Raw genomic sequence first — 23490 nt, 5'->3', positions numbered from 1 at the left:
GCAATGAGCTGGAACTCCAGCCTGGGCAACACAGTGGGACCTTGTCTCAAAAAACCAGTAGCAGTAAGTGCTATGAAGAAAATGCAAAGTAAAGGGGCAAAGAGCACTTGCTCCTACATTCCAGCTTTTCTCTATAGTTGCCATCTATAGTCCTCAGATTCCCAAATGAGGAACCATGTTTCTCACTTTAGAGAAATAATAAAGTACTACTTGTTCTTGTTTCCCCAACATGTTTCAAAGGATAGCCATTTGGGCTGTTTAGGGAATATGTAAACAAAAAACAAGTGACTGAAGGCCGGGCCAGTGGCTCACACTTCTAATCCCAGCACTTTGGGAGGCCGAGGCAGGTGGGTCACTTGAGGTCAGAAGTTTGAGACCAGCCTGACCAACATGGTGAAACCCCATCTCTACTAAAAATACAAAAAAAAGCCGGGTGTGGTGGCACACACCCGTAATTCCAGCTGCTTGGGAGGCTGAGACAGGAGAATTGCTTGAACCCGGGGGCAGAGGTTGCAGTGAGCCGAGATCGCGCCATTGTATTCCAGCCTGGGCAACAAGAGCAAAACTCCATCTCAAAAAAAAGTGGCTGAAAATGAGAACTGATGAGGCAAAAGGAGGCTGCTTCAACTCACCAATTTATTTGCCAATAATTATTTTATTGATACTTTTTTAATTGTTACAATGGGAAGGTAAGGTGTCAAGGATGTAGAAAGGAAGGGCATGCATATGAGGGAACACAGTATCATTTTAGATCTTGGAAAACAATGAGCATCTGATAAGTCTCTGGGGAAATAGGAAAGGAGGAAAATCCAATAAAGAGAAAGATCAGCATAAGAAAAACAAAGAGAGCCTACAAAATGCAGTTATCTACCTGGAATTGTAAGAGAGGGGCTAAATGTAGTCATCTCCTCTTTTTGGAGATCAGAAGGTCTCTGGGAAAAGAGAAGAACCAATTATTCAGAAAATAACTAGGGTCACAGAATGAACAAGTGGAATTAGAGAGCCACTGATGGAAGTGAGGAAACAGCTGTGTAGGTTTTGGCCAGTGAGCAGGTGATGGTAATAGTATCACAGGGTTGCTAATTATTGAATCACTGCTACTACATGGGAGGAACTGTGCTAGACTTTACAGAATGATTCCAAATCACTGAAGCAACCCTCACAAGGTAGGCATTATTATCATCCCAGTTTCACAGAGGAGGACATCGAGGCTACCAAGTTAAGTAGCTTGTCCTGGTTTCACAGCCAGCAAGCGACAGGGTCAAGGGAGGGACCCACATCTGCCAGATGCTGAAGCCAGGATGTTTTCCACATTCCTACTTCCCCATATTACAGATTTCACAGAGGGTTTAGGTGAGAATGACTTGGGAGTTTACAAAGTCCCAGTGAGGGTTAAAGAACAACAAGGAGATTCAGATGTGAGCAGGATATTTATAAGTGTCACAGGAAAATTATTGGATCCTGCCTCCCAGGATTTCTAGGGGATGGAAAGAAGACAGGGATTATGGTGGGAGGTGATTTTGACTGGAGGATTTCTTTGAGGGAGGGAACTGGCAGAAGGAGTCAGGCCCTAGGCAGAAATCCGGTAGTTGGGGTGGACTTGGGGCCTGACGTCGCAGACCATGCCAAGAAGCTGGGCCAGGACACGCTCTCGGTTTCTCTGCTGGGAGCTCTGCATGCCCTGCACCTGGCGCCTTGTAGCCTGCTCCACCTCAGCGGACAGGTTCCCCTGGGAACCCATGGCCTGGGGGGTAGGGAGAGGGGTGGAAGAGAGAAAGGGAAAAGCAGAAACAGAGAGACAAGGGTCCAGGCATATGAGGGGAAAGATCCTGAAACAAAGCCTAGAAGAAAGGCCCTCTCAGAAACCACCCCCATCCCACAGAAATATCCCAACACCAAAGAGATCAACCCTTTCCCCTTAGACCTAACATGCAACTTCATCCTAAAACAGACTGTAATATCCCCACCACCTTACCGTCCATGACCATAAAACTCTACCCTCCACTACAAATGTTAATCATACTCCACATAGATGTTATACTTTACACAGACTGTGACATTCCACCCATAAGTTCTATGTGGTCTTCAAAAATCCCAGACTCTCTTACATATCATCACAAAGTTTCACCAATGTTGTGGTCCCTGCCAGGGTCCCCTCAGCCTCAGCCCTCTGCCACCATATTTTCTTGTTGAGTCACCCTTACACACCTCACAAGATGTACCCACCAGCTTGCACCGGGGGTCTCATCTCAACTCTGCCTCAACTCACCGCCTGCTGCTTGCTCTGGAATTCCTGCTCTCGCTCTCTGCGGTATTGCTCCACCTCCATCTGTGCCTCCTCCTTTGCCTGCTTCAGTCGCCGGGCCTTCCCTGGAGGCAGAAGAAAGGACAGTGGGTGGGGTGGGCCCACACACACACACACAATGTAATAGCAGGGGTCAGTCCCTTCCAGAAAGTTACACAGCCTTCTCTCAGCCAACCAGGGGCCAGATTCTAATATCCATCCATTTCTTCCCTCCTAACCAGCCTCCAGACCCTAGCTGTCTTCCTACCAGCCTTGGGTTTTCCCAAAATGTTTGCGTCCCCCACCCTCAATTTTCTTTCCAGACTCCTAAGGGAGGAAAGAGGAGACTCACTCTTTCTGGCATCTGCCACTTTCTCAGCTGCCCGCTTCTCAGCTTGCAGAAGCTGCTGGATACCCTGGGACTGACTGGCCATTTCTGTTGTTATGGTCAATGCTGTTTTGAATGCTGTCAAGGTACCAGATGGCTCCCACCCCCCACCGCTCACTTCACCTCCTCCAGCTCGTTGCTACGGTCCTCCACTACCCCTGGGTCTTAGTGCTCCCCTGCTCACTCAGCCTACTGCACCGGGTGTCTCCCCCAATCTCATCCTCCTATTGATGACTAGTCCTGCTCTCTAGCACTTCTTGCTCAGGCAGTACCCAAAGGGGCCACCTGGGAGCAGCAGAGACCAGGCCCAAAGCTGTGGGCTTATAACAGGTTAGTCATTCCAGTAGGAAAGGTCTAGGGATGAGGCAGGGGCGGAGACGGGGAGTACTGGGGTGGGAGAAGGAGAACTTGATTGGTGGGAGGAGAACTTGATTGGTGGTATCAGAGGAAGCATAAAGGGTTGTGAATGGGTTGAAAAGGTAAGGATGTCATCATGCAACCTGTGTTGGGAAAAGAGCATTCTGGGCTTAATTCTAAACTAACTCTCCCTTTCTCTCGCTCTCCACCACCCCGCCCCCTCCCCGCCTCCCGTTGTTAACATCTCGCTTTTTCGACATATTTCTCAAGTACAAATTTCTGCATCTCACTTGCCCTATCCTACGATAGTCTTCTTCTGTCTTTTGTGTGTATTTTTTCTCTTTTTTGATCTGTCCCTGTAATTGGCCCACTGTGGTTTTTGTTTTGGTTTTCCATGTTTAATGTGATTTTTATCCTATCTTTATCTCCCGTTTTCTCTCTCTCCTCATCTTTTCGTCCATCACTGAACCATCTCCTCTCTCTGCCAAGTTAGAGGAGGCGGGAAAAAACCTCCAAATAACTCTCTTTTCTCTCTCTCCTCTCCTCCCCTCCCCTCCCCTCTCCCCCTTTTCCTCGCCTCTAGTCCAGTCTTCTGGTTTCAGACGGACCCTTTAACTTAAGTTCCCTAGTTTCCCCCGGGAGATGTGGCCAAGAACCACTCTGTCGGGGCGGAACGACATCCGGTAACGCCCCTCACAGTTCACTTCCGCCCTCCACCTGCGACTCTGCTTGCGCCATTTCCTCCAGCCTGGAGTGTCTCCGCCCTTCCCGCCTCCCGTCTCCGAGCTTCTTAAACACAGGCCTTGGGCCTACAGCTCTGGGGGTACTTGGGGGGGCGGGGGCAGGTCTGATGAGTAACCCCTCCCCCCAGGTTCCAGAGGAAGAAGCCTCCACATCTGTCTGCCGGGTACATGATATTCAATTTCTAGATCATTATTGGAGATTATCTGTGACTTTTTAAAACTCAGATTTATGCTGATAAAATTTTCCCCATCCGGCCCTGTTGGGTTTTTTTAAAGTTCTTTGTTAAAATTAAAATTTAACTGGGCTCCTGAGCCTTAAACCAATTATTTACCCTTTTCTCGAATTTTACATTAAAAAAATTAAATCTCTGATTTATCACCCCCTCAAAAAAATTTTTTTTTTCGAATCTATCATCTGATAAAAGATCAGGGTTAGGATAGGCCTCATCTCTTGCTGAAGATATTAGAAAAAAACGGAACCAAAGGGAGAAACAACAGGGGATGTCAGAGATGGAGAGAGAAGGACCAGCCAAGGCCGAAGTCCTGACTGCTGCTTTTTTCCTTCCTCAGGCCAAGAGTTCCATGGCCTCCACTTCCCGCCGCCAACGCCGAGAACGTCGCTTCCGTCGTTACTTGTCTGCAGGACGGCTGGTCCGGGCCCAGGCCCTCCTCCAGCGACACCCAGGCCTCGATGTAGATGCTGGGCAGCCCCCACCACTGCACCGGGCCTGTGCCCGCCACGATGCCCCTGCCCTGTGCCTGCTGCTTCGGCTCGGGGCTGACCCTGCCCACCAGGACCGCCATGGGGACACGGCACTGCATGCTGCTGCCCGCCAAGGCCCAGATGGTGAGTCTGCTCAGTGGGGAACAAGGTCATAAGCAACTGACCAGACCTGAAATGAAAGCCAACCAATAGTTGAGAATTAAGCTACTTATTTGGTCATCATGACCTAGGGAAGGAGTTAACCAAGTTGGCATGTGGCTGTCATTTGTGCCTTTACATTCCTGAGCTACCATTGTCTGAAGAACCCAACATTCCCCAAACAGCAACTGGTCTTCAAATTTCACATCTGTTTAGATTAGTAGCTACTTTGTTTCTTTTTTTTTTTTTTTGAGACGGAGTCTCGCTCTGTCGCCCAGGCTGGAGTGCAGTGGCACAGTCTCGGCTCACTGCAAGCTCCGCCTCCCAGGTTCATGCCATTCTCCTGCCTCAGCCTCCCAAGTAGCTGGGACTACAGGCACCCGCCGCCACACCCGGCTAATTTTTTGTATTTTTAGTAGAGACGGGTTTTCACCGTGTTAGCCGGGATGGTCCCGATCTCCTGACCTTGTGATCCGCCCGCCTCGGCCTCCCAAAGTGCTGGGATTACAGGTGGGAGCCACCATGCCCGGCTGCTACTTTGTTTCTTGACGGATTGTTTGCTTGTAGCCAAAAAGTAGCATAGAAGGTAGGTTCTGGAGTTAGACTGCCTGGATTCAAACCCCAGCGCCAAATCTCAGCTCCACACTTCATAGCTATGTATTCTTGGACAGGTTACTTGAGGCTTAGTTTGCCGATGTGTAAATATTAAAATAATAACAACCTTTGTATGTGCCAGGCATTTCTCATAAAGTAACACATTTAATCCTCACAACAATCTTAGGAGGTGAGTACTGATATTATCCCCCATTTCCCAGCTAAGGAAACAGGGCATAGATAAGTCATTTGCCAAAGTTACAGTTATTCACTGGTAGAGCAGAGATTATAACCCAGATGGACTAGATAGAGTGTCCATGCTTTTAACAGCTACATTATCCTGTGTTAGACATTATAGCATTGTACCTTGATTGTGCCCATGTTCAAAGTACCCATGTCGTGCTATATATGTTTTGAGAATCAACTGACATAGTACATAATTAGAGTACCTGGCACACACAGTAAGCACTTGGTAGATGCTGGCGATTGTTGTTCCTGGTTTTTTTGTTTGTTTGTTTTTATGGAGTTTCTGTCTTGCCCAGGCTAGAATGCAATGGTGCGATCCTGGCTCACTGCAGTCTCTACCTCCCGGGTTCAAGTGATTCTCATGCCTCAACCTTCCAAGTAGCTGGGATTACAGGCGTGTGCCACCACGTCCGGCTAATTTTTATGTTTTTAGTAGAGATGGGTTTTCGCCACATTGGACAGGCCGGTCTCGATCGCCTGACCTCAGGTGATCCACCAACCTCAGCCTCTCAAAGTGCTGGGATTACAGGCGTGAGCCACCACGCCTAGCCTTGTTCCTGTTTTTATTATCAGCAGGTCCATACTCCCTTACCCACAATTCTAAACTCAAAAACACTGAGAACCGAACATTTTTCATCAGGCTGCCACCAAAATTCATTTGGTGACAGAAAACTAATCTGAACTAAAGTAAGACTTATCTATGATTTATTCTTATCCTACTGATGTCAATATTCATACATTTCCCTGCAGAAACACTCATGTGTTTGGTTCTTGGGGCTACCCAGGCCCTCCTGGGCTACCTAATATACAGTGAGTATACTTTTAGGTCAGCCCTATCAAGTCCCAAAATCATTTGAATTCTGCAAAACTTTTGGCACTTGAAGGATTCAGATGGGGAACCTGGTGATATTGTAATAGTGGTGGAGGCTGGGCGCAGTGGCTCACGCCTGTAATCCCAGCACTTTGGGAGGTCGAGGAAAGCAGATCACGAGGTCGGAGTTCGAGACCAGCCTGGCCAACGTAGTGAAACGCCTGTCTATACTAAAAATACAAAAATTAGCCAGGCATGGTGGCGCACACCTGTAGTCTCAGCTACTTGGGAGGCTGAGGCAGGAGAATTACTTGAACCTGGGAGGCAGAGTTGTGGTGAGCCGAGATCACACGACTGCATTCCAGCTTGGGTGACAGAGTGAGACTCTGTCTCAAAAAAAAAAAGAAAAAAATAGTGGTGGAAGCAGCTCTTTATAGGTAGAGCCCCGCTTACTAGAATAAAAGGTGAAACCTTCTTTCCCCATCTAGAGATTTCCTTCTGGAGTAAGAACATTAGAGGAAAACCTCTAGATCTGATGAACAACCCTAACATCCCCCAGCTCAAGTATAGACCGAAGGCCCCTCCCACAAAACCTCCCCAAATGGTCAAAACCCCCCTATTTAAAATGTCCTTTAACATACACGAGATAGGCTAACATATTCAGATTTGTTTCTTGTTGTTGTTTTTACTTAAAATAGAGTAGGTTTACCAAGTGCAGGCATCTAACTTGACAGCTCATATTGTAAGAGGCAGGACCCTGGAAGGCAAAAGAGCAGATTACCCCGAGGCAGACCTGCATCCAGACCCCAGCTCTGCCATCGACAGAGACATGCAGCTTACCTCTGTGAGCCCAATTTGCCTCACAAAAATGGGAGTTTTGTTTTGTTTTGTTTTGAGACGGAGTTTCGTTCTTGTTGCCCAGGCTAGAGTGCAATGGTGTAATTTCGGCCCACCACAACCTCTGCTTCCTGGGTTCAAGAGATTCTCCTGCCTCAGCCTCCCGAGTAGCTGGGATTACAGGCATGTGCCATCACGCCCAGCTAATTTTGTATTTTTAGCAGAGATAGGGTTTCTCTGTGTTGGTCAGTCTGGTCTCAAACTCCCAACCTCAGGTGACCCGCCAGCCTCAGCCTCCCAAAGTGCTGCAATTACAGGCGTGAGCCACCGCACTCAGCCAAAATGCCCCTGATAGTATGGTAGGGATTTCCTTTATTGTTTGTTTGTTTGTTTGTTTTGAGGCGGGGTCTCATTCTGTCTCCCAGGCTGGAGTGCAGTGGTGCAATCTTGGCTCACTGCAGCCTCTACCTCATGGGCTCAAGCAGTCCTCACACCTCAGCCTCCCTAGTAGCTGGAACTACAAGCACACACCACCATGCCCAGCTAATTTTTTGTATTTTTGGTAGAGACTGTTTTGCTATGTCATTCAGGCTGTTCTCCAACTCCTGAGTTCAAGCAGTCTGCCCACCTCAGCTTCCCAAAGTGCTGGGACTAGAGGCATGAGCCACCATGCCCACCTCTATTGTATTGAATTTTAAGAAGCTGGTAAGACTGATATCCCATTTACAGATGAGGAAAGCAGGGCCCAGAAGGTTCGGGAACTTGTCTGAAATCTCACATCTCTCGGGTCATTGTCTTCCAGAGGGGGACCCAAGCTCAGTGCCTTCACTCCCAAACCCTGGTGGCTTCTCTGGCCTTATTTACTCCTGGTACCCTGCCAGCCCTGCCACCAGATGGCCTTCTAACTCCTTGGTTGAAAGACCCATCTCATTCGGCTTCCAGCTTCCTTTTTTTTTGAGATAGAGTCTTGCTCTGTCACCCAGGCTGGAGTGCAGTGGCATGATCTCGGCTCACTACAACCTCTGCTTCCTGGGTTCAAGCAATTCTCCTGCCTCAGCCTCCCAAGTAGCTGAGATTACAGGCACTCACCACCATGCCCAGCTAATTTTTTATTTTTATTTATTAATTTTTTTATTTTATTTATTTATTTTTGAGACAGAGTCTCCCTCTGTCCCCCAGGCTGGAGTGTAGTGGCAGTATCTTGACTCACTGCAACCTCCACCTCCCGGGTTCAAGTGATTCTCCTTCCTTAGCCTCCTGAGTAGCCAGGACTACAGGAGCCTGCCACCACGCCTGGCTCATTTTTGTATTTTTAATAGAGATGAGGTTTCAACATGTTGGCCAGACTGGTCTCGAACTCCTGACCTCAGGTGATCCACCTACCTCGGCCTCCCAAAGTGCTGGGATTACAGGTGTGAGCCACCATGCCCGACCTAATTTTTGTATTTTTAGTAGAGAAGGGGTTTCTTTTTTTTTTCTCGAGACAAAGTCTCGCTCTGTTGCCCAGGCTGGAGTGCAGTGGCGGCGCGATATCAGCTCACTGCAAGCTCCGCCTCCCAGGTTCACGCCATTCTCCTGCCTCAGCCTCCCAAGTAGCTGGGACTACAGGCGCCCGCCACCACACCCAGCTAATTTTTTGTATTTTTTAGTAGAGACGGGTTTTCACCATGTTAGCCAGGATGGTCTCAATCTCCTGACCTCGTGATCTGCCTGCCTCAGCCTCCCAAAGTTCTGGGATTACAGGCGTGAGCCACCACACCCGGCCAAGATGGAGTTTCAACATGTTGGCCAGGCTGGTCTCAAACTCCTGACCTCAAGCGATCTGCCCACCTCAGCTCACCATAATGTTGGGATTATAGGTGTGAGCCACCATGCTCATCCCACAGAAGGATTTTGTTTTGTTTTGTTTTTTGTTTTGTTTTGTTTGAAAAAGAGTCTCACTCTGTTGCCCAGACTGGAGTGCAGTGGCACAGTCTCGGCTCACTGCAACCTCCACCTCCCAGGTTCAAGAGATTCTCCTGCCTCAGCCTCCCAAGTAGCTGGGACCCGCCACCACGCCCAGCTAATTTTTGTATTTTTAGCAGACATGGGGTTTCACCGTGTTAGCCAGGATGGTCTTGATCTCTTGACCTTGTGATCTACCCGCCTCAGCCTCCCAAAGTGTTGGGACTACAGGCATGAGCGACCGCGCCTGGCCAAAATGTTTTTTATGTTTATTTTTCTTAGTATGAAACTCCAGTGTATTAAAGAGCATTGGGAGCGGTTGATCTGGTAAATAGCTATAAAGGGGGCATTTCTTTTTTTTTAGGGGGGGGTGGGGGGATGGAGTCTCATTCTGTTGCCCAGACTGGAGTGCTGGGATTACAGGCATGAGCCACCGCGCCCGGCCTGAAGGGGCATTTTAATACTGGAGAAAGGTGAACTATTTTTTTTTTTCCAAGACAGAGTCTTGCTGTGTCACCAGGCTGGAGTGCAGTGGCACAATCTCAGCTTGCTACAACCTCCACCTCCCGGGTTCAAGTGATTCTCCTGCCTCAGCCTCCCGAGTAGCTGGGATTACAGGCATCCACCACCACGTCAGGCTAATTTTTGTATTTTTAGTAGAGACAGGGTTTCACCATCTTGGCCAGACTGGTCTTGAACTCCTGACCTCATGATCCACCCACCTCGGGCTCCCAAAGTGCTGGGATTACAGGTGTGAGCCACTGCGCCCGGCCGAGTTTTTTAATTTCTAAAATAAAATAAGTGTACATTTAAAGTAGTAGAAGAAAATGCAGAGNGTTCAACTCTCCCTATTATATGGTATTTCCATAATAACTTCAGATATTTTCATCAAGCTCACACTGTCATCAATTGTGAAAATTAAAAGGTTAATTAAGATGTTACATTGTAAAATTGTAAAAATTAAAATGTTAACAAGTCCAGACTACAAAGCACTGGCCCACTTATAGTGATGCTGTTGTCAGCGGTCCTTGGACAGCTACTGCTTCAATTTCAATTCGACTACCTTTGGGCAAAGCAGCAACTTGGTAAGCAGCTCTAGCAGGAAAATTACTCTTGAAATACTGTTTGTAGATTTCATTGACAGTATTGAAGTCATTTATGTCAGCCAGAAGAACAGTTGTTTTCACCACATTAGTGAAGTCACAGCCTGCAGCTTTCAGAATTTCACCCATGTTGTTAAGAGCTTGTTTAGCTTCTTCTGCTGCCCCTCCTGACACAAGTTGTCCACTTGAAGTGTCCATGCCTATCTGTCCTGAAATGTAAATGGTCCTGTCGACTAACACAGCTTGACTGTAGGGTCCAATGGCCCCTGGAGCTTTCGCGGTGCTGATCACCCTTTTGATCAAGGACGACTGGCTAAGTCTTCCCTCTTGCAGCCCCTTCAGGAGAAGCGTTTTATAATCTTAAAATAGAGCCTTCCTAAGAGTGAAATAAAATAAAAAGTCAGAAAATAATATATTGATGCAGATTTAACTACATGAAAATTTTAGGCTGGGTGCGGATCACTTGAGCCAGATCTAGGCAGATCACTTGAGCCAGGAGTTCAAGACCAGCCTGGACAACACAGTGAGACCTGGTCTCTACAAAAAATACAAAATTAGCCAGGCATGGTGGTACGTGGCTGTAGTCCTGTAGTCCCAGATACTCAGGACGCTGAGGTGGGAGGATCGCTTGAGCCCAGGTAGGGCAGAGTTTCCAGTGAGCAAGACCATGCCACTGCACTGCAGCCTGGGCAACAGGGCGAGACCTTGTCTCAAAAAGAAAAAGTTTTTTTAAAGACAGATAGAAGAAAATGTTTGCAATATGTATAACATATACAGTGTACAAAACCCTCATATCAATATGTGTAATTTCCAAAGAAAAAGTAGATAAAGAATATGAGCAATTCATTCACAAAAAAAAAATACAGATAGCCAAAAGACAGGAAAGAGAAACAAACATCATTAATAAAATTTTTTTTAATCTATCCAACTGGCAAAATTAAAAGGGTTGATGATACTCAATTTTGGTAAAGGAAGACACAGGCACCCTTGTATACTGGCACAAACTTATTCAGAGCAGTTTGGCAAAATTGCACATGTTCTTTGACTCAGAAATTCCACTTATGAAAATCTACCCCCCCAGAAAGACTGTAACGAGTCAACAAAGATACTCATGAGGCTGAACATTTTTGGAAACAAAGTCTATCGATATTGGGGTAAGGAGATTTGTTTTGTACACACAGTGGAACACTATACAGTCATCAAAAAGTATGAGGTAGACTGTATATATTCCTGTGGAAAAAATATAAATGAGATGTTAAAGAAGCAAGTTGCCAAGCAATATTTGTAGATATGTGTCATATGTATGCTTTTATGTACACCAAGACAGGACTGGAAGGGATCACAGTACGCTGTTAATAGTCATCGAATTTGTTCTTCCTTCTTTAAAAAGAAAATTTCAACTTAATTATATCCCTTTCACATTAAAATGTCAAATAAAATTGGGGGGGAAAGCCATCTACAGCCCCACCACCCATAGGCTAGAATTTTTACATATTTTTTGCCAGTCTATTTTTTTTCTTTTTTTCTTTTCTTTCTTTTTTTTTTGTTTTTTTTAGACGGAGTCTCCCTTTGTTGCCCAGGTTGGAGTACAATGGCACAATCTCAGCTCACTGCAACCTCTGCCTTCCAGGTTCAAGTGATTCTCCTGACTCAGCCTCCCAAATAGCTGGGATTACAGGCACGTGCTACCATGCCTGGTTAATTTTTGTAATTTTAGTAGAGACGGGGTTTCACCATGTTAGCCAGGCTGGTCTCGAATTCCTGACCTCAGGTGATCCACCCGCCTTGGCCTCCAAAGTGCTGGGATTACAGGCCATGAGCCACCACACCCGGCCTTTTTTTTTTCCCAACCATAGGATTTGGTCTCTTGTTTTAGATAGTTATGATCTGATCCTCTCTGCTGCTTTTTTTTTTTTTTTTTTGAGACAGAGTCTCACCCTGTCGCCCAGGCTGGAGTGCAGTGGCACAATCTCAGCTCACTGCAACCTCCGCCTCCCAGGTTCAAGCAATTCTCTCCTCAGCCTCCCGAGTAGCTGGGATTACAGGCACTGGCCAGCACGCGTGGCTAATATATATATATGTGTGTGTGTGTGTGTGTGTGTGTGTGTATATATATATATATATATATTTTTTTTTTTTTTAGTAAAGATGGGGTTTCACCATCTTGGCCAGGCTGATCTTGAACTCCTGACCTTGTGATCCACCCCACTCAGCCTCCCAAAGTGCTGGGATTACAGGTGTGAGCCACCATGCCCAGCCAGATCTGATCCTCTCTACGGTTTTGTAGCCAGCTGTTTTCAAACACATGCCTCAGTTGTAGTGGCTGTTTAATATTATGTTTTTATAGTTGGAGGCCCTACTCCTTAAAACCTATGAATGTAAACCTCCCATGCAAGCCTGAGCACCCACTACACTCACACCTGCAGTGAGCTCAGGTGGGGAACATGCGAATGAAAGACAGGACCAGGTACTCCCTGGGTGGGATAAGTTGAGAGGGTCTGTGACAGGTCACAGCAGCACTAGGGAGAAGTGCCCCCACTCTCCCCTCACCCTGATGTGATTTGGGTAGGGATGGTGGGCCTTGACCAGCCACAGCTGGGCCGTTCTGTCTTCTTGCCTTCCTGGCCTTGCCTTCCCCTATTCCAGCTTTCTGCCAGGTAAACAGTACTTTCCAGCACTACCGAATAAAGATTTAAGGACTGCTGGTCCATTTCCTCTTACCCCGGGGAAAGAAAGTAGGTCCACAGGAAGGAAGGCTGTCTCCCTCCCCTTCTTCTGTCCCCCAAGTGAAAGAGGTGGTTGGCGGCCACAGTAGGTGGGCCTGGCCAGGGCGCCTGGGCTGGCAGTGAAGGAAGCAGCACGCACTCAGCTAACCTTGGGCCAGATACAGCAAGGTTGGGACTGAAGAAAAGGGGAGCTCAGGAACGTCGGTTCCTCTCCTGTTTTCTCTCAGCCCATGGGTGAGACCCTCTGTCACACTCCACTCCTTTTCCCCTGCCCTAGGTCAGCAGTCATTTGGAAAGAACTTGCTCTGCTGCGGCCACATTCTGTGGCTCATACTTGTTGCCGGTTCACCTCCCCACCCCTCTCCCAGCATCCCCTGGTAAGGCTGACTGAGAGAAATTCCCCTGAAAACATTTATTTTACTCAGTTTATTGATAAGTGATAATAAAAGATAAGTATTACGTATTTGTGTATTATTAATGGCCCAGAGTAGGGCGTTCAGATATTTTCCAAGTCTCATATATATATGGTTTCAAATGAGAAAATAAGGGATTTATATAGTGACAGTATTTTTAAGTGAAAAGTGGAATGCATAGTCAAAGAATTTTGGCACTGCCTTGGTGGCTGGAGGCAGGTCAGAAAATGTCAGTTGGCATGGTAGAACTTCTGGGACACTGAAATAGTTGGTGGAGACACAAGTGATAATTTTTTTTTTTTTTTTTTTTTTTGAGACAGAGTCTTGCTCTGTCCTCCAGGCTGGAGTGCAGTGGTGTGTTCTCGGCTCACGGCAAGCTCCACCTCCCAGATTCACGCCATTCTCCTGCCTCAGCCTCCTGAGTAGCTGGGACTACAGGTGCCCACCACCACACCTGGCTAATTTTTTGTATTTTTTAGTAGAGATGGGATTCACCGTGTTAGCCAGGATAGTCTTGATATCCTGACCTCGTGCTCTGCCCACCTCAGCCTCCCAAAGTGCTGGGATAACAGGCATGAGCCACCGCGCCCAGCCAAGAATATTTTAAACTACCACACTTATCATGCATGTGGTAAACGGTCAGTCTTTATTTATCAGTGATGGTTATTTCCTGATACCCAGGAGGCATACATGTGGGCCACCCTTCCATTGCTTTAAGACCAAGGGAGTGAGTGACCAGCAGGATTCAAGATGGCAGCTTTGCCGAGGCGCGGGAGTCCCAGCTAACGTCTGCTTCCTGCTCTCCCACCAACAGCCTACACCGATTTCTTCCTCCCGCTGCTAAGCCGCTGTCCCTCCGCTATGGGAATAAAGAATAAGGATGGGGAAACCCCTGGCCAAATTTTGGGCTGGGGACCCCCCTGGGATTCTGCTGAAGAGGAGGAAGAAGATGATGCCTCCAAGGAGCGGGAATGGAGGCAGAAGCTCCAGGGTGAGCTGGAGGACGAGTGGCAGGAAGTCATGGGGAGGTTTGAAGGTGAGAAGTCCACTGCTATCCACAGCTGCCCTTCCCCGCTGGCCGCTTTCCATCTGCATGAATGCATCACACTAGGCTCCTCTGCCTCCTTCTCTGTGTTTCCCTGCCTCTTGGGGTCCATCACCTTCTCACAGCCTCTCTCCAACTACCCCCATCCCACCCTCCCAAACAGGTGATGCCTCCCATGAGACCCAGGAACCTGAGTCCTTCTCAGCCTGGTCAGATCGCCTGGCCCGGGAACATGCCCAGAAGTGCCAGCAGCAGCAGCGAGAAGCAGAGGGATCCTGTCGACCCCCACGGGCTGAGGGCTCCAGTCAGAGCTGGCGACAGCAGGAGGAGGAGCAGCGGCTCTTCAGAGAGCGAGCCCGGGCCAAGGAGGAAGAACTGCGTGAGAGCCGAGCCAGGAGGGCACAGGAGGCTCTAGGGGACCGAGAACCCAAGCCAGCCAGGGCTGGGCCCAGGGCAGAGCACCCCAGAGGAGCGGGGAGGGGCAGCCTCTGGCGATTTGGTGATGTGCCCTGGCCCTGCCCTGGGGGAGGGGACCCAGAGGCCATGGCTGCAGCCCTGGTGGCCAGGGGCCCCCCTTTGGAGGAACAGGGGGCTCTGAGGAGGTACTTGAGGGTCCAGCAGGTCCGCTGGCACCCTGACCGCTTCCTGCAGCGATTCCGAAGCCAGATTGAGACCTGGGAGCTGGGCCGTGTGATGGGAGCGGTGACAGCCCTTTCTCAGGCCCTGAATCGCCATGCAGAGGCCCTCAAGTGACCCTAGGGAAGAAGCAAGAAACTTCGGGGCTGCAGCCTCAGGATGAGGCAGAAGGAAGGGTAAGGGAAAGGATGGGGACCACAAGGAAGAGCCAGGTGCTGCTCAGCAGAGGATATGGGTGGGAGCGAAACTTGTAACAAGTAGGGGTGGGGAGTGCGGGCCGCCACCACTGCTCTTTGACTCTGCCGTTTCCTAATAAGACCTGGTTCCACATCTCACTCCCAGTGTCTCCTCTGTCTTTTTCCATTGCTGTGGTTTTCATCACCCATGACATCTCCTTTCCCGCCCCGCCTGCTGAAACCCACAGCTCCCACACACCTGCAACACACACACACACACGCTAATGCGGGCTCTCAGCTGGAGGCAAGAAGCCTCTGCATGCCCCCGCAGTTCAGCCCTAAGAAGGCCCAGTTTGCCGTGCAGTCTCACTCCGCTCCCTACACTGGAGTCTTGTCCACCCTGCAGTCTGTGGCTGGAGAAATAGATGCGAACAGAGGCAAAAAGGGGAACAAAACCAGTTTCCCTCCCCTCCCTGGCTCCCCAAGCTGAACCACATCCTCCTCCCCACTTAACACCCCCTTCCCCCAACACAGGGCTTTCCCTTTGCTGAGTCACTGAATGAACGAATTGGGGGCAGCCGGGGCTGGGGGGCCATGAGGAGGCTGGGGGAGGATGGGGAATACAAGTAGAATGGCTGGAGGAAGAGCCCTGTGGGGGAGTGGAATTTCAGTTGCTAAAATTAGGAGCAGAGGAAGGAGGTGGAAAGAGCAAAATTATGTAACCTGGGTTGTCTGTTCTTGGGCAACTGGAGCTCCACACCCAAGGCCAGCCATGCCGCTGGCTCCATCCGTCTCTGCCCTCTAGCTTGTCAGTTGTATCTCTCTTCCTTCAGGACCCCATCTTCATCTCTGCCATTCAGCTTCTGCCCCATCCTAAACCTGAGTTCATCTCTGGGCAGCCCAGGCATGGCCTTCCCTCTTGGAAAAGGCCTTCCTTTTCCAAGAATCAGTAGTTGAAGTCCTGAGGGGTAGAGGGAGAGTCTGGGATTCCCACGGACAAGAGAGGGGGGCTCCGTGGAAACTAAGATAGGAAATGACAGACCAGACCCCACTACCATTGCCCAGGACGCAACTGGGAACTCGGCAAAAAGAAAGGACAGGGCTGCAAGGAGAGTACAGGCATGTGCTGGTGAGTGCACTGTCTGCATAGTTACACCAGAGCATCTTATCAATCAGAAACTTCGTTTTCAGGTTTATGAGCCCAGGTCTCTACAGGAGAATCCCAGGAGTGGAAGTGGAAGTCAGTAGAGGACAGGGAGGGCAAACCTCTGGGAACATGGGAACATGGGTGAGCATAAGATCCTTGAAGAAGACAGCCTGAAGTTCGGAAGAGACCCAAGGCCTCTGAAGGACCAGGCAGATGTTCAGGGTGCAGGAGGGGGAAGGGCTGGTGAGAAAGATCTTGTGAGAGGAAGCTGCTGTGATTCAGAGAAGAGACTTCAAGCTGTGTGTGACCCTGGCGTCCGGTTCCTCTCACAGGCTGGAGCTTTTCGGAAGTGGCATGCAAAGAGCCCAGGTTTGGCCTTGGGGGGAGTTGGGGTTATGATCCCTAAGCTGGGGGTTGAGAGGTAAATTGCAGAAAACTGGTGACCAAATTTGCTCCTCCACCCTTACTGGTTTTTAAGCACATCATTTCCCCTTCTGCATGAGTTACATAAAACCAAAGCAAAATAAGCCCTGAAACCTGGGCCCACCAGATCAGTCTTTTCAATGTCCCTACCTGGTGTCTGGCCCCCAGCCTTGGTGGGGGTTCCCCTGAGATAAGGGCTGTTCACTTTCTCTGACCACATGGTTTCCGCTTCTGTGTCTCTTGTTTCCTAGGCTGATAAAAATACTGAGCCCTAGAGGCCCTGGCTTCCTCTGACCCCTTGGGGCAGGCAGCAGGCATCCTGTCCAGCATGGTGGGGGCAGGGAGGGGGGCCAGGGATTCCCAAGGGGTGACTCAGTGCCTGCCATGAAGCAGTGGGTAGGTGGAAGTGTATCTCTGCTCTCTAGAGCTGGCACCAGGAGTTGAGTCTAAGTGGAGGATGCACTGGGATTCAATTGGAGGAACAGGCCTAGAAAAGAAGAATGCGATTGGAGAGGGTCAGTTTGAGGACTCAGGTTGGGGCAGGTTTGGGTTAAGTTAGGAAAAGGAACTGGGAGGGACGCTGTTCTGTGTAGGTCAGCTGAGCATTATGTAGCCCAAAGATCAATTTAAACCCTGCTTCAAGCTTACAATCTAGTGGGGAGGCAGACCCATACCTAATTAGCTGATTCAAGGCATGATGAGTAAAGTTTAAGATGTTTACAGAAAGGGGGGGATGAAGTCCATCTGAAAGCCTCCAGGGAGCCTCTGAGGAGACAGCATTGAACTTGCTCTAATGAACAGGTTCGCTAGGTGGAGGTGGATGGAAAGTTTCCATAGGCAAATAACATGTCTTGAGCAGAGCCTGACAAGTCAGAAAATGCAGTATGTTCCGGGAAAGGAGCGTCCTGAGGTAAAAGCAGCACAGGTGTGAGGGAACGTGTGATGAAGAAAGGACCTCAGAAAGTCAAGGTCAGAGATTGGACTTCATCCTATGGGCAGTGGTCCAGGTGATGAAAAAGAGGGAGAACAGGAGAGTGTTCCAGGAGTACAGACAAGTAAGAAGACGGTCATCATCTTATGAATGAATACCTACTGTGTGTTAAGCAGCCCCTTTCCTAACACCACAAATCCTCTCAACATCTGTCCAAAAGGTGGGTGGTGGTGGTCAGGCACCTCGCTCCTGTAATCCCAGCACTTTGGGAGGCAAAGGTGGGAGCACTTTGGGAGGATCACTTAAGGCCAGGAGTTCAAGACCAGCCTGGCCAACATGGTGAAACCCCGTCTCTACTAAAAATATAAAAATTAACTGGGCCTGGTGGTGGGTGCCTGTAATCCCAGCTACTCAGGTGGCTGAGGCACAAGAATCTCTCGAACCCGGGAAGCGAGGTTGCAGTGAACTGAGATCACACCTCTGTTCTCCAGTCGGGGTGACAGAGCAAGACTCTATCCAAAAAAAAAAATTTTGGCCAGGCGCGGTGGCTCATCCAGCACTGGAGGCCCGAGACGGCGGATCACGACGGTCAGAGAGATCGAGACCATCCTGTGCCTACACGGTGAACCCCGCATCTACTAAAAAATACAAATAAACTAGCCGGGGCGAGTGGCGATGGCGGGCGCCTATGAGTCCCAGCTATCGCGAGAGGGCCCTGAGCGCCAGCGAGAATGGCCAGGACCCGGCGAGGCCCTGCGCAGCTTGCAGTGACTGAGATCGGCCACTGCACTCCAGCCCCTGGGAACAGAGCATAGAACTTCGTCTCAAAAAAAAAAAAAAAAAAAAAAGAATTTTAAGCACCTGTTAGGAGCAAGGCACTGCTTGACAATGGGTATAAATAATAGTCACTTCCTTCGTAGAACTTGCAGTCTAATGAGACAATATACAAATAACTATACATTATAGTTATAATGTATAGGTATGCCTGCTTAGGGTAATAAAGTGCTCAAAGAAGATTTGAGGTACCAGCATGACTCTCTGGTGGAGATTTCCAGAAAGCAGGTCTGGAGCCCAAGAGAAGTTGGGTCTGGAGGAATAGATGTGGGCATCATTCCCTTCCCAGTAGAGGCTGAGTCTTGGAGTGAACAGGATCTGCAAGGGAAGGGGCAGAGTGACCAGAAGAGCCCTGAGCATGATCAAAGGAAGAGAACCAATAAAGGAGAGGTTGGGAGCAGTCAGAAAAGTAGGGCGTGGGGGCGGGGGATGCCAAGCAGAGACAGGGCAGCCATGTCTGAGGCTTCAAAGAGGTCTAGTAAATGAGGGTTGAAAAGATTGTTGGGTTCGGGAACTAGACGATTACAAATTTTGAGAAAACCGTTTCCATTTAATAGAGGGGCAGAAATCACTTTACATAGGTTGAGGAATGAGTGGGAGGTGAGGAAAAGGAGGCGGTGGGCACGAAGTCAGAATGGTGAACACAATAACTGAGAATCATCTCTTAGTTCTACCCACAGATGAGGGAAATTTTACCAGTTCCTGAAAAAGTGGTTCGTTAAGGGGCTAGTCTTTTGAGACATCACACGAAAAGGGAAGGTGAGATGATGGACTGGACATTTGAGGGAGAAAGATTTCAAGGAAGGATCTTTTTTGTTGTTTATTTTCAACAAATAAAATTGAATGTAAAATGAAGATGCTTAAAGAGACAAAGATAGGCCAGGCGCGGTGACTCACACCTGTAATCCCAGCACTGTGGGAGGCCAAGGTGGGCGGATCACTTGAGGCCAGGGGTTCAAGACTAGCCTGGCCAACATGGCAAAACCTGTCTCTACAAAAGATACAAAAATTAGCCAGGCGTGGTGGTACATGCCTGCGGTCCCAGCTATTCGCTGAGGTGGGAGAATCATTTGAACCCAGGAGGCAGAGGTTGCAGTGAGCTGAGATCACACCACTGCACTCCAGCCTGCGTGACAGAGTGAGACTCAGTCTCAAAAAAAAAAAAAAAAAAATCCAGGTGTAGTGGCTCACATTTGTAATCCCAGCACTTTGGGAGGCCGAGGTGGGTGGACCATAGATATCAGGAGTTCAAGACCAACCTAGCCAACATGGTGAAACGCTGTCTCTACTAAAAATATAAAAATTAGCTATGCGTGGTGGCACACTCCTGTAACTCCAGCTACTCAGGAGGCTGAGGCAGGAGAATCACTTGAACCCAGGAGGTAGAGGTTGCAGTGAGCCAAGATCATGCCACTGCATTCCAGCTTGGGCAACAGAGCAAGACTATCCCAAAAACAAACGAGAGAGAGAGTGAAAACCTAAGTAAAAAGTGGGGAGAGAAGGCAGTAAAGATAGAGGAAGTGGAATAGAGTACAGATAAAAGGATCAGCCTTGGAAACAAGAAAAAGTACTGTGAGTCAATATGTAAGGAAAGATGAAATATAAATAACAAAATGAAGGGAAAAGAGGGAAGTGAGATCCACACTGGATGGCCTTAAGCTCAATGAAATGTTAATAGATGAGCGTGAAGGGCATCAGAGGCACGGAGATTTAGAACATCACGCACAGGAGTATAATGGGGAGTCAACAAAGAATGAGTAAAAGTTGTGTCCAGGAACACTGATGACTCTCAGATTAGCTGGCCAGGATTAGTTATAGGCCTCATGGTGACTCAGCTGTCTACTGCAGTGCTTGGCAGCCTAAGACACCCCAAGAATGAGACCACTTAGTTTACCCAAGTCAATTTTTGAGATGGAGTTTCACTCTTGTTGCCCAGGCTGGAGTGCAATGGCTCAACCTTGGTTCACTGCAACCTCCACCTCTCAGGTTCAAGCGATTCTCCTCCCTCAGCCTCCTGAGTAGCTGGGATTACAGTTGCCCACCACCACACCCAGCTAATTTTTGTGTTTTTAGTAGAGATGGTTTCACCACATTGGCCAGGCTGGTCTCAAACTCCTGACCTCAGGTGATCCACCTGCCTTGGCCTCCCAAAGTGCTGGGATTACAGGCATGAGCTTCGGTGCCTAGCAGTAAGAGATTCTAAAATGCAGACAAAGTGGAGTTGAAATTGTTGACCATGCAGTACATGTTAAATCAACAAGCAAAACCAGGAAAGCAGAAGCAGCCGGAAGTCTTGGTAAGAATAAAGAACTGATACAAGGGGAGGCAGAGACTGGGAGATGTGAAAAGTGAGTGGTTGTGATGAGAAGGGTAATTCAGAGATCAAGATCTTGAAGGCATAATTCTTCCAAGTGATGCTGGGGTTTAAGGTACAACCTTACTCCTGGGTAGCTAAAATGGAGGGGGGAAGAGACTGTAAAACCAGTAGATTTGAGAAACTTGGAGAATTGAGAGGCCAGATTGTAAGACTCATCTGATCTGTGTGGCTTCTTTTTTTATTTTTATTTTTTTTCCTCTGAGCTTGAGTCTCGCTCTGTCACCCAGTGCAGTGGTGCGATCTTGGCTTACTGCAAGCTCCGCCTCCCGGGTTCACGCCATTCTCTCACCTCAGCCTCCCAAGTAGCTGGGACTACAGGCGCCTGCCACCACGCCCAGCTAATTTTGTTTTTGTATTTTTAGTAGAGACAGGGTTTCACCGTGTTAGTCAGGATGGTCTCGATCTCCTGACCTCGTGATCTGCTTGCCTCGGCCTCCCAAAGTGCTAGAATTACAAGTGTGAGCCACCGTGCCCAGCCGATCTTTGTGACTTTTGAAGTCACTAAAGATGATGGTAGGAGGGGTGTGGTGGGTCATGCCTGTAATCCCAGCACTTTGGGAGGCCAAGGGAGGCGGATCACTTGAGCTCAGGAGTTAAAGACCAGCCTAGGCAACATAGCAAAACCCTGTCTCTGCAAAAAAAAAAAAAAAAAAAAAAAAAAAAAAAGCCAGGCCGGGCATGGTGGCGTGCGCCTGTAGTCCTAGCTACTCAGGAGGCTGACATGGGAGGATCACTTGAGCCCGGGAGGTTGAGGCTGCAGTGAGCCAAGATCACGCCACTGAACTCCAGCCTGGGTGACAGAGCAACACCTTGTCTCAAAAAGCAAACAAACAAGGATAGTGGTAGGGATAAGATGTGGAGAAAGACTAAGCTAGTTGTACAAGTTGTTAAGAGCATAATAAAGATTTTGATGGATAAGACTGTGCTGTGAAGACAGGAAGAGCATGGCAGATGCAAAAGGCACATGCTTTGGGAGAGGAGGAGGAGATTGCCAATGGTCCCGGGGAGAGAAAATAATAACCCCTCTCTTCTACCTTCATTCCTCTAGTGATGGAGGTTGAAGAAAGAGCAACCTTCACCACAGAGAGGACTAGCATCATTAGGGGAAAGCCAGGTTTCAAAATGCCCAGAGGAAAACGCTTTCAAACATAGAAGACAAGATTTGAAACTGTGAGGAGTTCCACCATATATTGTGAAGTGGATTGGTAGAGGGTCCTTGTGGAGTCGGGAATTGAATCCAGGGAGGTGAAATCCCAGTGGGAATTCAGAAGACTAAGTCTGGAGAGTTTAGCTTCCGGGAGCAGGAGGTTGTTGCTTCTGGAATTCAGAATGGAAGATGCACTGCATCCATTGTGAGGGGAAACAAGTGCCTCAAAGGGGTCTTATAGGGATGCCCACGAGAAGTTCCATGGCTTTAAACACCATCTTCATGCTGACCATGTCCAGGTTTCTTTATCTAGCTTGGACCTTGCCCTGAAATCCAGATGTTTATCTGCCAAGTGACATCTCTACTTGCGTGTCTAATAGATTTACACTTACCACACCCAAAATAGAAGTTCTTAGTTTTTCCATCCATCAGAATCTTGCTTCTCTCCCAGTCTCTACATCTCCCACCCATCAATCCATCATCTAGTCTTGTCGATTCTACCCCTGGAATGTATAATATAACCCAAATTTGTCTACTTTTCTCCATCTCCATGGCTGCCACTATTTTCTCTTCACCATTAATGCCATTGCCACCTGTCTCCTACCAGCCAACCTAATCACAGGAGCCACAGCGATCTTTTAAAAACAAGTCCAGGCCAGGCACGTTGGCTATGCCTATAATCCCAGCACTTTGGGAGGCCGAGGCGGGTGGATCACGAGGTCAGGAGTTCGAGACCAGCCTGCCCAACATGATGAAACCCCATCTCTACTAAAAATACCAAAATTAGCTAGGCATGGTGGTGCACACCTGTAATCCCAGCTACTCAGGGGGCCGAGGCAGGAGAATCACTTGAACCTGGGAGGTGGAAGTTGCAGTGAGCCAAGATCGCGCCATAGCACTCCAGCCTGGGCAACTAAGCAAGACTCCATCTCAAAAACAAAGGCCGGGCGCGGTGGCTCAAGCCTGTAATCCCAGCACTTTGGGAGGCCGAGACGGGCGGATCACGAGGTCAGGAGATCGAGACCATCCTGGCTAATACGGTGAAACCCCGTCTCTACTAAAAAATACAAAAAACTAGCCGGGCGACGAGGTGGGCGCCTGTAGTCCCAGCTACTCGGGAGGCTGAGACAGGAGAATGGCGTGAACCCGGGAGGCGGAGCTTGCAGTGAGCTGAGAGCCGGCCACTGCACTCCAGCCTGGGCGGCAGAGCAAGACTCCGTCTCAAAAAAAAAAACAAAAAAAAAAAAAAAAAAAAAAAAAAACAAACAAAAAAAAAACAAAAACAAAAAAAAAACAAAGAAAAGTCCAGGACAGGCTCAGTGGCTCATGCCTGTAATCCCAACACTTTGAGAGGCTAAGGTACAAGGCTTGCCTGAGGCCAAGAGTTCAAGGCTGCAGTGACCTATGATGGTGCCACTGTACTCCAACCTGGACAAGAAACAAAAAAGTGAGACTCCATCTCCAAA

At 48.6% G+C, this 23490-nt stretch overlaps 2 protein-coding genes and 1 pseudogene across 7 annotated transcripts; 1 reads left to right on the top strand and 2 right to left on the bottom strand.

Moving 5' to 3' along the window:
- Positions 1–635: 635 nt before the first annotated feature.
- Positions 636–3007, bottom strand: ATP6V1G2 (ATPase H+ transporting V1 subunit G2). Its single transcript, XM_017859559.1, has 3 exons — positions 2637–3007; positions 2270–2370; positions 636–1744 (listed from the first exon to the last, which is right to left on the bottom strand). Exons 1-3 carry the CDS (start codon positions 2716–2718, stop codon positions 1571–1573), a joined length of 357 nt encoding a protein of 118 aa, XP_017715048.1. The 5' UTR covers positions 2719–3007; the 3' UTR covers positions 636–1570.
- Positions 2998–15324, top strand: NFKBIL1 (NFKB inhibitor like 1). Of its 5 annotated transcripts, XM_017859552.1 has the most exons (5): positions 3753–3936; positions 4343–4619; positions 13173–13272; positions 14123–14344; positions 14517–15324. In XM_017859552.1, exons 2-5 carry the CDS (start codon positions 4470–4472, stop codon positions 15104–15106), a joined length of 1062 nt encoding a protein of 353 aa, XP_017715041.1. In that variant the 5' UTR covers positions 3753–3936; positions 4343–4469; the 3' UTR covers positions 15107–15324. The 5 variants fall into 5 exon arrangements, with proteins under 5 accessions (XP_017715040.1, XP_017715042.1, XP_017715041.1 ...); XM_017859551.1 differs by lacking the exons at positions 3753–3936; positions 13173–13272 and adding an exon at positions 2998–3151; XM_017859553.1 differs by lacking the exons at positions 3753–3936; positions 13173–13272 and adding an exon at positions 3010–3151 and having other exon boundaries at positions 14123–14299.
- LOC108520220 (ribonuclease UK114 pseudogene) lies at positions 9897–12880 on the bottom strand (annotated as a pseudogene). Its single transcript, XR_001882863.1, has 2 exons — positions 12838–12880; positions 9897–10528 (listed from the first exon to the last, which is right to left on the bottom strand). The product of XR_001882863.1 is annotated as a ribonuclease UK114 pseudogene (transcript).
- Positions 15325–23490: the final 8166 nt, after the last annotated feature.

The sequence above is a fragment of the Rhinopithecus bieti genome, unplaced genomic scaffold (assembly GCF_001698545.2).
Source record: "Rhinopithecus bieti isolate Rb0 unplaced genomic scaffold, ASM169854v2 scaffold_51440, whole genome shotgun sequence".
NCBI lineage: Eukaryota > Metazoa > Chordata > Mammalia > Primates > Cercopithecidae > Rhinopithecus > Rhinopithecus bieti.
This window is presented reverse-complemented; position numbering and strand designations above follow the sequence as displayed.